The sequence below is a fragment of the Mirounga angustirostris genome, unplaced genomic scaffold (genome assembly GCF_029215605.1).
Source record: "Mirounga angustirostris isolate CCGP_5_RB_7025 unplaced genomic scaffold, mMirAng1.0.hap1 SCAF_6, whole genome shotgun sequence".
Taxonomy (NCBI): Eukaryota; Metazoa; Chordata; class Mammalia; order Carnivora; family Phocidae; genus Mirounga; species Mirounga angustirostris.
The window spans coordinates 5,289,466-5,307,017 of NW_026991714.1; the positions used below are offsets into that span (position 1 = coordinate 5,289,466).

General features: G+C 46.9%; 1 protein-coding gene across 4 annotated transcripts in view; it reads right to left on the reverse strand.

Annotated features, from left to right (window-relative positions):
* Window positions 1-17,552, reverse strand: part of F11R (F11 receptor) — a 47,803-nt gene that overhangs the window by 13,796 nt on the left and 16,455 nt on the right. For 2 of the 4 annotated variants that reach the window (XM_064593788.1, XM_054507893.2), the window contains exons 2-9: window positions 15,309-15,377; window positions 15,040-15,147; window positions 14,719-14,865; window positions 14,238-14,440; window positions 13,239-13,341; window positions 12,990-13,097; window positions 12,759-12,771; window positions 12,356-12,455 (exon numbers count right to left, since the gene is read on the reverse strand). In XM_064593788.1, the coding sequence (XP_064449858.1) occupies window positions 12,356-12,455; window positions 12,759-12,771; window positions 12,990-13,097; window positions 13,239-13,341; window positions 14,238-14,440; window positions 14,719-14,865; window positions 15,040-15,147; window positions 15,309-15,377 (851 nt within the window). Of the gene's footprint in view, window positions 1-335; window positions 8,839-10,128; window positions 12,294-12,355; window positions 12,456-12,758; window positions 12,772-12,989; window positions 13,098-13,238; window positions 13,342-14,237; window positions 14,441-14,718; window positions 14,866-15,039; window positions 15,148-15,308; window positions 15,378-17,552 lie in introns of those variants that run through there. The other 2 variants (XM_064593789.1, XM_064593790.1) reach the window with 2 other exon arrangements.

Below are 17,552 nucleotides of genomic sequence, written 5' to 3' on the forward strand. Positions count from 1 at the left end.
TAAGCGTCTGCCTTCAGCTCAGGTCACGGGCCCAGGGTCCTGGGATCGAGCCCCGCATCGGGCTCCGGGCTCCGTGCTCCGCGGGAAGCCTGCTTCTCCCTCTCCCACTCCCCCTGCTTGTGTTCCCTCTCTCGCTGTGTCTCTGTCAAATAAATAAAATCTTTTTAAAAAACAAAAACAAAAACAGCGAGCAAGCCCTGTGTGCCCCTGTCACTAAGTTCCAGACGGGGAAAGGTATGGGAATTGTCCTTTGTCATGCCAGAAACTGGGCTTCACCTTCTTTACCAACCTTATTTCACAAATCTACCCGCAGTTTTGTCTTTTTGCCCAAAGACTCTTTAAAATCTTAGAGGATGTCTTCATCTATTAGGGCTCCTGTGACAACGTAACATAGATTGGGTGACTTGTAAACAACAGAAATTTACTTCTCACAATTCTAGAGGCTGGAAGTCTGAGATGAGGATGCCAGCAGAATTAGCAAAGACCCTCTTCCAGAATATGGGCTTTTTTTTCTTAGTAACCTCTCTACCCAGTGTGGGGCTCGAACTCACAACTCAGAGATCGAGAGTCGCAGGCTCTTTTGACTGAGCCAGCCAGGCGCCCCCAGAATACAGGTTTCTTGCTGGGTCCTCACATGGCAGGAGGGGTAGGGAGCACTCCGTCACCCCTCTAATAAAGCGCTAATTCATGAGACTCCACTCTCAAGCCACAGGCCCCTCCCAAAGGCCCTACTTCTTAATTCCATCCCCTTTGGAGGCTAGGATTCCACGGAGGAATCTGGGCAGAACACGAACATCCAGGCTATGGCAGAGGGCAACCTGTAGGCCACCTGGAACTTAGCTCTATGTTAATGTTGGGGCCTAGAGGTTGTCAGGATCTGCTCCCCCCATGATCCACTCTTCTTTTTTTTCCCTTCTCAATTCCACATGCCCAAGGCGAAAGGTGACACCATCAGGCCCTTTCTCAGGACTAAAACGTTTCTCAGCCAACAGGGAAATTGCTCTGCATCCATAAGGAATGCTTCCTTGAAATCTCAGATCCAGCCTGGGATTTTAAAGGCACCAGTGGGAGCCACACACTGGAGCCCCAGATCACACTCCCCCAGGCACCACTCACACTGAATTCTGTAAGTGGTGCCTCAGGCCTCGAGTGGGTTTGTGCACCCGCTGCAGGGCCTCCCAACATGGGGTCTCTTATGCACGAATTTGCCAAAAAGCATTCTGGAGTTCTGTAGAGTGACAGTGCTGGGGAGGTTTAGGGAAGCTTTCTGACAGCTCTTTCCATACAGGTAATTAGTATCTGTAACCCTGATAGAGGCAGCATAGTGAGTGGTCTTTCGAATTCGGGCTCTGAAGCCTGTCTATCCAGCTGACATTCTGGCACCACTATTCACAACTATATGACCCCGGGCAGAGCCCTGAACCTCCTCCTGCCTCAATTCCTCACCTGAAATTACAAATAATAACAGTGCCTCCTCTTAGGTGTAAGGATTAAATGAGTTAGTGCATTTAAAGGATTCAGAAGAGGGATACCTGGGTGGCTCAGTCGTTAAGCATCCGCCTTTGGCTCAGGTCATGGTCCCGGGGTCCTGGGATCGAGCCCCGCATCAGGCTCCCTCCTTGGCGGAGAGCCTGCTTCTCCCCCGCCCACTCCCCCTGCTTGTGTTCCCTCTCTTGCTGTGTCTCTCTCTGTCAAATAAATAAATAAAATCTTTTTAAAAAATAAAATAAAATAAAGGATTCAGAACAGGGATGCCTGGGTGGCTCAGTTGGTTAAGCACCTGCCTTTGGCTGAGGTCATGATCCCAGGGTCCCTGCTCTGCGGGGAGCCTGCTTCTCCCTCTGCCTACAGCTCCCCCTGCTTGTGCTCGCTCTCTCTGACAAACAAATAAATAAAATATTTAGAAAGAAAGAAAGAAAGCATATTTAGGACAGTGCCCAGCACTAACAGGACTCTAGATTAACTATTATTCCAAAAAGCACTAAGCAAATATAGCTTCAAGCTCCTGCCCTCCAACCAGACTGTTGTTCCCTGTAGAACAACTTCAGCTACATCAGTTCTTCTGTGGTTCCTAAATTTGCAGCTCCATATAGGGAAAATATAAGATGACCACTTTTCACCTAAATCTGCTTATCTCAAGCTCTAAAGGGTATGCATCTTTCTCACATCTTTTTTAAATCTATGATGGTTTTTTTTTTTTTTTTAAGATTTTATTTATTTGACAGATAGAGACATAGCGAGAGAGGGAACACAAGCAGGGGGAGTGGGAGAGGGAGAAGCAGGCTTCCCGCGGAGCAGAGAGCCCAATGTGGGGCTTGATCCCAGGACACTGGGATCATGATCTGAGCCAAAGGCAGACGCTTAATGACTGAGCCACCTAGGCGCCCCTCTAAGTGTTTCTTTTTTTTTTTTTTAAAGATTTTATTTATTTATTTGAGAGAGAGAGAATGAGAAAGAGCACATGAGAGGGGGGAGGGTCAGAGGGAGAAGCAGGCTCCCCGCTGAGCAGGGAGCCTGATGCGGGACTCGATCCCAGGACTCCAGGATCATGACCTGAGCTGAAGGCAGTCGCTTAACCAACTGAGCCACCCAGGCGCCCCCCTCTAAGTGTTTCTTATAGTGTAAGTCTGCTGGTGACAAATACTCTTGATCTTCATTTATCTGAAAGTATTTTTATTTTCTCTTTATTCTTAAAGGATATTTTCACTGGATATGGAATTCTGGGTTGATTGGGTTTTTCTCATTTGTTTGTTTTAATCCTTTCAACATTTTATTTATTTATTTATTTATTTATTTTTATTTATTTATTTGACAGAGAGAGACACAGCGAGAGAGGGAACACAAGCAGGGGGAGTGGCAGAGGGAGAAGCAGGCTTCCCGCCGAGCAGGGAGCCCAATGTGGGGCTCGATCCCAGGACCCTGGGATCATGACCTGAGCTGAAGGCAGACACATAACAGACTGAGCCACCCCGGTGCCCGATGGTTTTTTTTCTGAAGATTTTTATTCTTTTAAGTAACCTCTACACCCATCGTGGGTCTCAAACTTACAACCCTGAGATCAAGAGTCACATGTTTCGCTGATTGAGGCAGCCAGATGCCCCAATCTACTATGGTTTTAACCTGACACTAATGCCACCCTTCTCAGCCTGGACATCCTTAAGGATCTCAACCTGTGTTTTGTGGAGTACTCCCCTCCCCAAAAAAGACATTGAAGCATGGCAGAATATGCCACCCCAAAAGATGCCACTTAAGCATATTGCAATTTTGAGCTGAAGGCAATTAAGAAGTAGATACAAGAAAAGCTCTCTGCCCTTCCCCTATTGACCTAAAAGCAAGACATCAATTTGTAAAGGTGTCTCTCCCATCTTCTCTACCAGATAAGACAGAAGTTAATCACTGGTGAGAGCTCTAGACCCTTAGCCCAGAGATGGCACCAGAAGAACCTACAGAACAATCCTTACAAAGTAGCCCTTACTGGGGTTCCTGACTGGCTTACTCAGTGGAGCATGCAACTCCATCTGGGGGTGTGAGTTCAAGCCCCATGTTAGGTGTAGAAATTACTTAAAAAATAAATAAGTAAAGTGATTACATAGGGAAGAAAAAACTATTAAAAAAAGAAAAGTAGGGCGCCTGGGTGGCTCAGTCGTTAAGCGTTTGCCTTCGGCTCAGGTCATGATCTCAGGGTCCTGGGATCAAGCCCCGCATCGGGCTCCCTGCTCAGCGGGAAGCCTGCTTCTCCCTCTCCCACTCCCCCTGCTTGTGTTCCCTCTCTCGCTCTCTCTCTGTCAAATAAATAAATAAAATCTTAAAAAAAAAGAAAAGAAAAGAAAAGTAGACCTTATCTTCCATTCATTTTCCCCATATATTTATTTTCCCATAATTTGTTCCCCTAGAAACTCCTTTTCCTTTGTCTTATCACATCTCTAAAAAATGTGTTATTCTTTTGTTAAGATGCTACAAAAAGGGTGCCTGGGTGGCTCAGTCAGTTAAGCGGCTGCCTTCGGCTCAGGTCATGATCCCAGGGTCCTGGGATTGAGCCCCACATTGGGCTCCCTGCTCGGCGGGAAGCCTGCTTCTCCCTCTGCCATTCCCCCTGCTTGTGTTCCCTCTCTCACTGTGTCTCTCTCTGTAAAATAAATAAAATCTTTTAAAAAAAAAAAGATGCTACAAAAGTCCAAGTTCTTTTTTTTTCTTTTTTAAGTAATCTTTTCACCCAATATGGGGCTTAAACTCACAACCCTGAGATCATGAGTCACATGCTCTACCAACTGAACCAGGTGGGCACCCCTATTGAAGCCTGAGTTCTAACCACTAATTTGAGTTACTCATCTCAGAGTGCTCCCATGTGATTTCATGATATGCCTGTTAATATACTTGTTAGTCTGGGGGCACCTGGGTGGCTCAGTTGGTTCAGGGTCAGACTCTTGATTTCAGCTCAGGTCATGATCTCAGGGTCATGAGATCAAACCCCGCGTCAGGCTCTGCGCTCAGCAGGGAGTCTGAGATTCTCTCCCTCTCCCTCTGCTCCCCCCACCCCTGCTCATGTTCTCTCTAAAGTACATATATTTACTTGTTAGTCTGTCTTTTGCACTCTGAGTCACAGGTCCCCAACCTGAGAACCTAGGAGGATAGATGGAAAAAGGCTTTTTCTTCCCCTACCATAGATATTGACTGCAGATGTTCTGTGTGCAAATAATTAAAGTCACAATCTTGTTTGGAATGTTGCCAAAACATTGGTGGAAAGGGGTGAGGAAGGCCTGGGGCCTTGGGAGTTGTCCTTGCTCCTCATCTAACTCCCTGGCTACACTGCCCCTGCCAAGCTCCTTCCCAGGGCAGGTAAAGAGATCTCATTCTCAGCACTTAGCTTTTTTGTGTAGGTTGTCTCCCCAGGGAGTTTCAGTGTGGCTTTTACTTACTTACCACAGTGGTTCAGAGGTAGGAATAACACTCGATCCAGGAGCCCAGCCACCTAGAAAGGACTCAGCATACCAGAGATAAGTAAATGAGTCCACTTCATTCTTTTCTTGGCCCTGCACCCTGTTCTACTGACTCCACTGCCCATTCACCAAGAACAAAATGTTTGTGGTGCCAACATTTAAATATTCAGGGTCTGGGGTGCCTGGGTGGCTCAGATGGTTAAGCGTCTGCCTTCGGCTCAGGTCATGATCCCAGAGTCCTGGGATCGAGTCCCGCATCCCTGCTCAGCGGGGAGCCTACTTCTCCCTCTGCCTCTCTCTCTCTCTGTCTCTTATGAATAAATAAATAAAATCTAAAAAACTAATAAATAAATAAATATTCAGGGTCTGTAATCCTCTGTCCACCATTCCCCTTCCACTTATTTTCATTTGGCTTGCACACAAATAACGAGAGGTAACAACAATGACAGCCAACAGAGCAGCTCCTTAGTTATCTCAACTTACCTCATTCAAATTTTGGAACGTGATACTTACTCATTCACCCTTTATTGACTGGCACAATGTACCAGACACCAGCACAATGTACTGGGCAAATACAATAACACAAGCTCCCCACCCTTAAGGAAGTTGGTGACATCACCTAAGGAGTTATAAATAATAGATTTATTACTGAAAACTATTGCATTATTTCCACATAGTTTAATAACCAAATAGGAATCAACTAGAAACAGAAACTGAATATAAGTGTTGTTCTAAAATGACTTAGGTGGCTGGGTCACCTGGGTGGCTCAGTTGGTTAAGCATCTACCTTTAGCTCAGGTCATGATCACTGGGTCCTTGGATCGAGCCCCATGTCGGGCTCCCTGCTCAGTGGGGAGTCCTCTCCCTCTGCTCCTCCCCCCACTCATGCTCTCTCTCTCTCAAATAAATAAAACCTTTAAAAATAATAAAATAAAATAAAATAAAATGACTTAGGGGCACCTGAGTGGCTCATTCAGTTGAGCATAGGAATCTTGATTTCAGTTCGGGTTGTGATCTCAGGGCCATGGAGTCCAGCATCACCTCAGGCTCTGCATTCAGTGGGGAATCTGTTTCTCTCTCTCTCTCTCCTTCTCTCTCTCTCCCTCTCTCCCTCTCCCACTGCCCCGTCCCTTGCTTGCACGCTTTTTTTTTTAAGATTTTATTTATTCATTTGAGACACAGAGATACAGAGAGAGAGAGAGAGAGCATGAGCAGGGGGAGAGGCAGAGGTAGAGGGAGAAGCAGGCTCCCCAACGAGCCAGGAGCTTGATATGGGGCTCCATACCAGGACCCCGGGATCATGACCCAAGCTGAAGGTGCTCAACCATCTGAGCCACCCAGGCACCCCTCTCTCTCTTTCTCTAACATGAATGGATAAATCTTTTAAACAATAAAATATAAAATAAAATAAAATAAAATAAAGATTCAGTGGGTATGTGTCTCTCCACCAGTTAGTTAACCTTCCTCCCCCATCACTTCTTACTGGCATACTGGTTTTCCCTTCACTCCTTTCTCTCCTGCACCCTCTGATGATTTCACTTTATACTTGTCCAGCTGCTACCACCCACTCTGTCTTGACTTCCTTTCTCCCCAGAGAGGTTACAGACCTGGACCAAAGGAATCTTAAAGTCTGCATTCAAAACTAAATGGAGTTAACATTTATGATGAGAACAGAGTGATGTATAGAATTGTTGAATCACTATATTGTACACCTAAAACTAATATAGCACTGTATGTTAACTATACTGGAATTAAAATAACTTAATTAGAGGGGCACCTGGGTGGCTCAGTCAGTTAAGTGTCCAACTCTTGACTTCGGCTCAGGCCATGATCTCACAGGCCTGAGATTGAGTTTGGGATTCTCCTCCTCTCTGCTTGTGCTTGCTCGCTCTCTCTCTCTCTCTTATAAATAAATGCCTAAGTAACCAGAAATCATTTTTAAAAATAATAATAAGTAAAATAACGTAATTAGAAAAAAATGGGGTTAGATGCTGTCTTTTAACTTTAAGTAAAATACTAATTGCTGGCCCATCACTTGTTTTTGTGCAGCCTGGGATCTAAGATTTGTTTTTACATTTGTAAATGATTGGGGAAAAAATCATGACATATGGAAATTATGAAATTCACATTTCAGTGTCCATAAATGAAGTTTTAATGGAACACAGCCATGTTCATTCACAGTCTATGGATGTTTTCTTGCTATACCTGTAAAGTTGTATAGAGATTGTATGTCTAAAAGTATAAAGAATTTTCTTTGAAGGTATCTTTGAGCTTGCTGGGTAGATGTTCATCCCCTTAGTTGGAAAAATTCATGGGCAAGAAGTTATAGTTGAAATTAAATGGTAGCATCTATGTCTAAGGAATATTGTGATTTGACCCCTTTATGAATTTTGTGATGGATGAGCATGTGGAAGTGGTGGCCAGTGGGCGACATAGCAACATTAGAATGGTGATAACAGTAGGAAAGAGTATCATGGTAGAAGCCTTCCACAAGTATGAACAACAAAACCAGAATATAAACCAGAGAAATCAATGCTTCCATGTCTTCTCTCCACAGCACATTTTAGTGCAATATAAAAATTAGGTCAGGTACATTTTCTTTTAAGATTTTAGTTATTTATTTGACAGAGACACAGCGAGAGAGGGAACACAGCAGGGGGAGTGGGGGAGGGAAAAGCAGGCTTCCCACTGGGCAGAGAGCCCAATGCAGGGCTCGATCCCAGGACCCTGGGATCATGACCTGAGCTGAAGGCAGACGCTTAATGACTGAGCCACCCAGGCGCCTGAGTCATGTACATTTTCTTATTGAACTTCTTTGTTAAATAAACTTTTGTAATAGTAATAAAAATTTTATTCTCTGGTCATTTACTTAAGTTTGCCAACCCCTGGCCTAAAATATCCAGTTTGAAGGCGATTGTGCACAGCTCGTGTGAGGTGACATAAAGTGCTTTCCAGATCTTGTCTCATTTGCTTCTAAAAACTTCATAGGGTGGGTATTATCACCATTTGTTAGGTGACAAGAGACTGACAGAGAAAACTTTGCCAACATCAAAGGCTGGAGTCAAATAAGGTCTTCAACTCCAAAGCTGGCCATCTTTCCAGGACACAACACAATCCTGAGAGCTCTGAAGGGCACAGTCTGAATTATAAACAGTCCTTTGGACATCCAACCATTGGTCCTAATTTTCTTCCTTGAGGCCATTCATACAGTAGTCTTTAAATTGTTCTGTATCTTTCCATCTTTATTTGTGACCAGTTGGCTTTTTGGACCCAGAGGCAGAATCTTACACTTATTACTATTGAATTTTGGTCTATAAGATGGAGCCTATCATTCCTGCCTATTGAGATTTTTTTAGTTTTAATTCCAATGTAGTTAACATACAGTGTTATATTAGTTTCAGGTGCACAATATAATGATTCAGCAATTCCATGTATTAGTGCTCAAGATAAGTGCACTCTCTTTTTTAAGATTTTATTTATTTGACAGAGAGAGACAGAGAAGGAACACAAGCAGGGGGAGTGGGAGAGGGAGAAGCAGGCTTCCCGCTGAGCAGGGAGCCCGATGCGGGGCTCGATCCCAGGACCCTGGGATCATGACCTGAGCTGAAGGCAGATGCTCAACTGAGCCACCCAGGCGCCCCGAGATAAGTGGACTCTTAATCCCCTTCACCTGTTTCACCCATACCACACACACCACCCCCCAAGCCCCTATGGGTAACCATGTTTGTTCTATTGAGATGTTTTTGAATTCTCATTCTGCAAGCTGATGATGTTGCTCTTCTCTTTGCCATCCACAAATATATGTACGCCTTCTGATTTTCACCTGTCACTGGCAAGCATGCAGTGGCTTTATCCTTCATTCCAGAAGGTGGCACTCATAGGCCACTCTGTCCTGTAGATCCTGTTGGGATGGCCAATTCAAGTGACAGTCACAGTTGGAGGGGAAACCCAGGTGGACATCATTACTTTCAATGTCCTTTCCTAACACCCACACAGCCACTTCTAAAAAGAAAGCGAACTTATTTCAGCTCCTCCTCCTCTTTCTGCATTCTTTCCCATTCAGGAAACTTCTCTCCCAGTTGTCTTTAATCCCAGACCTTCCACTTGCCTAGTACTAGTTGTAAATTTGGGTAAATTACTAACATTTGTGCTGCTTTTCCCCATCTGTGGTATAGGGAAATTAATAATACCCTATAAATAAATTAATGGATGATAATAATCATTCAACAAGTTAGCCCTCCAAAAAATTTTTTTCCATTTCATTAAATTTTCACAGCTAATACCATAGGGGTACTAAATCAGAGGAGCTACAGAATTACAGCTTTTTTTCCCTTAAAGTTGCATTTTCTTCATTTATTCCCCTTAAGTTGTCCCCATACCCCCATAAAACATACTTGTCCCTTCATTCAGAAATGGACCAAACCTATTTCCTTCCCTCATCCTTGATATGTAGATTCTGCTGTGGGTTTTTGTTTTTTGGTTTGTTAAGTAGGTTTGTTAAGGGCCCAGCATGGAGCCCAATACAGGGCTTGAACTCAGGACCCTGAGAGCAAGCCCTGAACTGAGATCGAGAATAGGTCATTTAACTGAGCCACCCAGGTGCCTGTATTTTTTTTTTTGAAGATTTCTTTACACCCAACATGGGGCTCAAACCCACAACCCCAAGATCAAGAGTTGCATGTTCCACCAACTGAGCCAGCCAGGTTCCCCCATCTGTAGAATCTGTTAAGACAGAACACATCCTGGGGCGCCTGGGTGGCTCAGTCAGTTAAGCATCTGCCTTTGGCTCAGGTCATGATCCTAGGGTCCTGGGATTGAGCCCTGTGTCAGGCTCCTTGCTCAGTGGGAGCCTGCCACTCCTCCTGCTTGTGCTGTCAAATAAAAAAAAAAATCTTTAAAATAAAAAACAAAACACAACACATCCTTGACCATCATTTTATCCCCAATCACACTGGGTTCCTGTCCGCATAGAATTGCTTCCCCACAAGTGTTAATTCAATGTTAAGAAATGTCCATTTGCATCAATCCCATTAAGCAACAGGCCAATGGTAAGTTTAAGGAACAGTTATCAGGCTCTGTGGAAGGATACCTCAAATCTCTTAATAAGACTATAAAGATTTTGAATATCCAAGTCACTCTGGAAGTCCCTCTTCTTTTAACACAGACCTTAAGGATTTAAACAAACTCAATGTGAAAAATAAACGTTTATTACAAAAATGAGTTTTGACATTTCAAAATGAAAACAGACAAGGTGTTTTCCAACTTTGTCAAAGGGGCTGTGGTAAATTCCAAGGCTGGTAATAAATGCCTCCTACTCACCACAAGTGACTGAGGGAGTGAGGAACCATTCACCTCAGACTTGGAACAATGAATCACCTCTGCTTCCTTGCCGTGTTTTCTCTACCTCCTTCCCACCCCATCTCCCAAGTAGGATACAAAGCTGAAACATACTTTAAAAATCTCATTCTTACTGAACCGTTTCATAATCTCTACTTTGTTTCATTATTTCCATCTGGAATATTTATTTTTTTATTGGTGCATGACCCTTAACTGATGATTTGGTTGGCTTTGTTTTTCTTTTTGGATTCTTGATAAAACACTCAATTCTGTTAGGGATTTCCAGATACGGGAATAAAACATGGCAGAGTGGGGCTCAGCGTCCTCCACAGAAAGAAATAAGCAAAATCAGCCCTACAAAACCCCTTATTTGCCCTCTTACTAGTTAATAAATAGACTGGGAGACTGTGGTAGATGGGGAAACAGAAATCTAAAGGCAAAAAAGGGTCCAGATGGACAGAGGAAAGCAATGAAAGGCAGGCCCACCTTGCTTACTGCTGCTCACTCCCATGCAGACAGCTTCACAGGCTGGTCTCAAACTCTCTTTTCCTTAAACAGCAACCCCCTACCTCTACCCCACTTAAATAAAGTAGTAATTACTACTTTCAACTACTGCTAAAAAAGGAGCTCACCAAAGGGTTTGAGGAACCCTCCTGCCTCAGGCTCCGGAGCAGTTTTCCCACAGCCTTAGAGAAGTCTATTAATGCATCTGGTTGGCAGAGGTGGGAGGGTGGACTTTCTCCTCTCCCTCGGTGGATCAGACCAAGCCAAACCCCAGAGCACAGCCTCAGCTTCAGGGGAGGGGAGGGGGGTTGGCACTCCTCCAGAAGGCTCTCCTCCTGCCACAAGAGGGCTCTATGGAACGAGGGTCCAATGCTCAGGCGCTCCACCTTGAGACAGGAACCAGGAAGGGGTGGGACAGGGAGCCAGGACCAACCCAGGTTGCAGGGAAATGGGGCCTCAGGCAGCTTCCTGTTTGTACAAAGGAGCCCAGGAACCTCATTTCCCCCACTTCCCACAACAAGCAGCTTTGACAAACCAAGTTTTTATTTCCAACAACATCCAGCTACATACAAGCACACACCAACAAAATCTCACCGAAGAGCTAAGAAGCCCTCCAACATATACTGGATTTCAGCGGAGCTAAGACACGACACCCCATACACACACACACACACACAAACACGCGCGCGTGCTCAGCAAAGAGCTAAGACGACTACATACATTCCCACAGCCCTGCAGACATCTCAACAGCGTCCATCCAGCTGCTCCAGCCAAGGGTGATGGTTTGAGCTGCCAGCTCCAGCTCCCTTTTCTTTACATCAGTGGTTTTAAAACTTTTCTGCTCCGTGTCCCCTGAAAGCTCACTATGCTCTCCATAACCAAAGCTCCTGGGTTTTTTTCCTACAGACACAGCTGGTGTCGGGCTGCTTGTGCTGAGGATCCCAGTGGCACTTCCCATGGGAAGACAGAACTAAGTGGGCTGCAGAGGCAGGAGAGACTTGGCGTTGTCACCAAACCTTTTCAGCTGCTCGGTCTGATGAGAGCTCCCCACTCTGAAACAGCCCATACCTCCTTAGCATGGGAGGAAAGGGCTGAGGGATAAGCTCAAGATCACTACTCGTGGGCCACGACACACAGGGGGTAGAGAGTGCCCGCCACTGTTGTCTCCTACTTGGAAGGAAGTCAACGGGCGTCAGTCCGGACTCCTGCCTGATCCCTCATAAGGATGGGGAAGGAAGGCTTTAAACAAGTCCCAGGCCACTCAGCAGTGGTGGGAAAGGAGGGGAGGGATGCAGGAGGAAGGGGTACATAGCCGACGTTAACAAAAAAAACCACATCCTATCTAAAATAAAAGTGGGGACCCCTGTGGGGGCTAGAAGACACATAAGGCGCCCTGTGAAAGTACAGACATCACGGGCCAGAGTCTGGTAGCACCAGCATAAGGCAAGCACAGAGGACAGGATATGAGCCGGACCAGGGTCACACCAGGAATGACGAGGTCTGCCTGAACTCCCCCTGGGGAAATAAAAACATCCAAATCAACTCTATCCTCTTCTTTAGCTGATCATCTCCCATACCTGTAGACACAGGCTAGAAGCCCCCTCCTCGTCCCAGGGTAGCACACTCACTTCACTGCGAGCAGTGGGCTGGCTGTAAATCACCTTCTTACTTGAGGTCCTGCAGACAAGTCAGAAGACAGAGATACTCAGTCCCCTAGTGCTCTCCTTAGCCCCTGCTTGCCAACTCCAGAGGCGGGACTGAGAGCTTTACAGAAGCACAGAGTTCTCAGCAGGGAGGTGTGGGTGGAGGGAGATAGGACAAATGGAAGGCCACAGGGAACAGGGAGAGGTAGAAACCCGGATGTCCACCCAACCAGGGCTGCCTCCACCTCCAACCCCTTTCCCTGGGCCCATCTCAGCTTCAAACCACAGGCATCCATGTTTTCAACCTCAGAGATCCCCAGGACAGCACCTCACTCACCCCTTCTTTGTTCCTGAAAGAGAAGAAACGGGACCGTGACTGTGAGCAGGACAGAAGAGAGCCAGGCACAGAAGGGTGGGAGAAACAGCATGCAGTAGGTAAGTGGTGCTCACCCGGGAGATAAGCCCGCACATGTGGGCTCACTATCAGGTCAGTACTCAGATGGCACCCAAGAACCGTGCCCTGAAAGGGGGACGATAAAAAGGAGAGCCTTTGAGGGCAAATACTCACTGTCAAAGTAGCCTCGTCTATAGGCGAACCAGATGCCCAAAATCAAGAATCCAAGGAGAATGAGTGTGACGAGGACAGCTGCCACGATGCCCCCCACATTCAACTCCGCTAGGGGACACAAACGAGAGGTCAGTGCCCTGAAGCCTCACTCACACCGCTGACACCGCGACCAAAGCCAGGATGAAAAGCAGACCCCAGTCCCCGCCCCAGGCCTGCGCTCAAGCCGCTGCTCCATACACCCTTGCTCACCAGCTTCCATGTGCACGGTATCTGACCTCATGGGGGCCCCATACCCATTCTGTGCCTGACAAGTGTATCCTCCAGTATCAGAGGCTGACACAGGATCAAAGACCTGGAGGGAAGAAAACCGTTGGCTTGCTGCCTGAAAACGCCAAGTACCTATTCTTGTTTTTTTGTTTGTTTTGCTTTTTGTTTTTTTGTTTGTTTTGTTTTTGGTTTTTGGTTTTTGGTTTTTTTGTTTTTTTTTTAAAGATTTTATTTTATTTATTTGACAGAGAGAGAGAGACACAGCCAGAGAGGGAACACAAGCAGGGGGAGTGGGAGAGGAAGAAACAGGCTTCCCGGGTGAGCAGGGAGCCCGATGCGGGGCTCGATCCCAGGACGCTGGGATCATGACCTGAACCGAAGGCAGACGCTTAACGACTGAGCCACCCAGGCGCCCCTGTTTTTTGTTTTTTTAAATAAGTTCTACGCCCAACGTGGAGTTTGAACTCACAACCCCGAGACCAAGAGTCACACGCTCCACCGACTGAATCAGCCAGGTGCCCCCTATTTTTGTTTTTTAATTGCACTAGAGTTGGGGCGCCTGGGTGGCTCAGTCGTGAAGCGTCTGCCTTCGGCTCAGGTCATGATCCCAGGGTCCTGGGATCGAGCCCCGCATCGGGCTCCCTGCTCAGCGGGAAGCCTGCTTCTCCCTCTCCCTCTCCCCCTGCTTGTGTTCCTGCTCTCGCTATGTCTCTCTCTGTCAAATAAATAAATAAAATCTTAAAAAAAAATAAAATAAAATAATTGCACTAGAGCTGACATATAATATTACGTTACTTTCAGGTGTACAACATAGTGATTGAACAGTTCTATATATTATGCAATGCTCATCCTGATAGCGTCCAAGTACCCATCTTTTGTCTTCTGACCCTGATGCCAAGTTCACCTCGCTGCTGTTCTTCCCCACCTTCAAGGGTTCTATAACTGTGCCCCCCACACCTTTCCTTGCTACCCCATCCCTACCAGCTCCCCTGTCTTGTGATTCAGGCTATAGGAAGAGTTGCTGAAGGCACGGTTGCTCTTGGGCTCTGTAGGCATCAGGACCCCGTCCTTGAACCAGTAGAACTCAGAAGGGGGAGAGCCGTCTTTCTCGGAGCAGGTCAGCACTGCCCGACTCCCAATGGTGGCAGAGGAGGGGATGTTGATCGTAGGCTTGGATGGAGGCACTGTGAAGGGACAGAAGGGGCTGAGCACAAGGTCAGAGAGCACTGCCTAGAGGCTAAGTTGCTGATAGCGCAATCCATCAGCTCTAGCCTCTATCCCTCACCATGCCCTCAGCCTCCCCCTACCCAGGGGCGCATCCCCTCTCTGCTGGCACTGTGACTCTGAATCCTCCCACCCATGAGTGTTCTCACCATCAGTGAGCTCCAAAGCTTAGCAGAGCCTGTGAGGGTTTAGGGAAACAATGAATGCCAAGACCACACAGAGAAAGTGTAGCACATACCAAGCACAAGGAGCTTGACGGTGACCTCCCCATAGGTGTTGCCGCCTTCATCAGAGACCATACACGTATACATCCCCGTGTCTTTCCGGGTCACAGAGTAGAAAGTGATGCCACTATGTGAGAAGGCAACTCGGTGCTCATAGGAAGCTACCAGGAGAGAAGGAGGAGGGGCTGAATGAGCTGGGGGCCAAGAGAAGCTGGGCAGGAGAGGCCACGGGAAGTCCACGGGACCGGAGCCCCAGGCTGCACCTCTCCCCTGGAATCCAGGCCCAGCAATCCCTCCACAACCTGGGCCATCAGGAAGGAAGCGGAGCAACTCACCCGTGATCTTGTTGTTATAGCAAACGAGGCTGGTGATGTCACCTTGGGCAAATTTCCACTCCACACGGGGAGAGGAGAAGCCAGAGTAGGAGCAGGACAACTTGGCGGCTGCAGACAGGACAGAAGTGAGCCAGGGGAAGGTGCCGCAACAAATGGGAGAGGGGAAATGGCCCCCAACAGCAGTCTGTGCTGGATGCTCTCCAAGTCCCCGGGGCCTGCACCTGCTCCCGCCAGCCCCAGACACCCCCCCACAGCGGCCCCGCACTCACGTTTGTTCTCAGCAACTCGGACTTCAGGTTCCGACGTGTGTACTGCACCCCTGCCCAACTCCAGGGAGCCTGAGGAGGACAGAGGCGGGCCCTTCAGGAGGGGACAGAAGAGCCTTCCCGCTGATGGAGCACCCGAGGCCGGGCTCCTCCTACGGCTTCTCCAAGGTGAAGAGATTCAGGAGATCCAAGGTCCTCCTGGGTCTCAGACCCCATCACCAGTATCTTAAATATTTTCTTTAAATGCTTTTTGCCACAATTGCAGGCCAATACTTCCATTATCAACGGAAATGAAAATAAAATATTTCTTTCAAATGTCATTTCTTTCACTTTTTATGTTTCCCTCTGCAACTCCCAATAATCTTTTTTTTTAATTTTTAATTTTTAAAAAGATTTTATTTATTTATTTGAGAGAGAGAGAGAGAGACCAAGCACAAGCAGGGATAGCTGCAGAGGAAGAGAGAGAAGCAGGCTCCCCACTGAGCAGGGAGCCCGACACGGGACTCGATCCCAGGGCCCTGAGATCATGACCTGAGCCAAAGGTAGACGCTTCACCAACTGAGCCGCCCAGGTGCCTCTGCAACTCCCAATAATCTAATTAGATTCCTACTAGTCCAAGAACAGCTTCCCAAATGACATTTCATGATTCAGAGAAAGCTTCTCAACAAATAATTAATTGCAACCACTTGTCAGACACTCCTGGCAGGAAGCCAGCAAAGCTGGAGGCCAGGGAGGCAGGGAGGGAGGCGAGGAGGCAGGGAGGGAGGCGAGGAGGCAGGGGAGGAGCAGTTAGGAGGATAATGACACTCAACATTTGTAGGGCATTTTGTATTTTTAAAGTGTTTTCACATACATTATGTCGTTTGATCCTTGAAACAAGCATGACAGATCAGCAGGACAAGTGTTATTACCCCAGTTTTACACGAGGAACCAAGCCAATGAGAAGGAAAGAGCCGTGCCTAAGATCACACAGCTGGGTCTGAGAGGGAGCCCTGGCTCTAGCCAGAAATGGGCTAGATCCTCTCCCGAGAATCTCGCCCTGCCCAGTGGAAAAGGAAAGAAGAGGTGGTGGGTATTGGGGGTGAAGCACTGGGTGAGGGGAGGCAGGGCTAACAAACTGAGGGCAGCGGTGGGTGGGCCGGAGGGTCCAGCATTCGACAGTAAGCACCAGTGACAGGACTCTGGGAGATCCAGGCTCCGCTGCAAACCTGCGCTTGCACAATCACCCCCATTCGTGTTTTCCATGCTCAAATTCACCACGTGTGCTTTCTTTATCCTTCTAAGAGTTCCGTCTTCCTTAGATTAATGCAAGCACATTTTTGCTTTATGTAATTACTCACATAACTGAATATGGTCTTGAGGCTCCCTTTTCTCACCTGAAACATGAAAGGTTTGAACTAGATGTTCTCGGGCGCCTGGGTGGCTCAGCTGGTTAAGCGACTGCCTTCGGCTCAGGTCATGATCCTGGAGTCCTGGGATCGAGTCCCGCATCGGGCTCCCTGCTCGGCGGGGAGTCTGCTTCTCCCTCTGGCCCTCCCCCCTCTCATGCTCTCTCTCTATCTCATTCTCTCTCTCAAAAAAAAAAAAAAAAAAATCTGAACTAGATGTTCTCTAAAGTCCTTGAGGGTTTTTGTTTTTGTTTTGGCATTAGTATTTAAAGAGTACTTTTAGGGTGCCTGGGTGGCTCAGTTGGTTAAGCAACTGCCTTCGGCTCAGGTTATGATCCTGGAGTCCCGGGATCGGGTCCCCGCACCGGGCTCCCTGCTCGGCAGGGAGTCTGCTTCTCCCTCTCCCACTCCCCGTTTGTGTTCCCTCTCTCGCTGTGTCTTTCTCTGTCAAATAAATAAATAAATAAAAATAAAGAGTACTTTTATACTGGGGCACCTGGTAGCTCAGTTGGTTAAGCGTCTGCCTTTGGCTCGGGTCATGATCCCAGGGTCCTGGGAATGAGCCCCACCCGCGTCGGGTTCCCTACTCAGCAAGGAGTCTACTCTCTCTGCCTGCTTGTGCACTCTCTCTCTCTAACAAATAAATAAATAAAATCTTTAAAAATAAATAAATAAAATTAAATAAAATTTTAAAAGTGCTTTTATCCATTTATCTCAATTTGACACACACTGTAAATTAGTCCAGATAAACATTCTCTGTCCCGTTTTACATATGAGAAAATTAAGTATCTGGCCCATGTTTTTCATAGCTATGAAATAGCAGAGCTCAGATTAGCACACAGGTTCCCCTTACACCCTC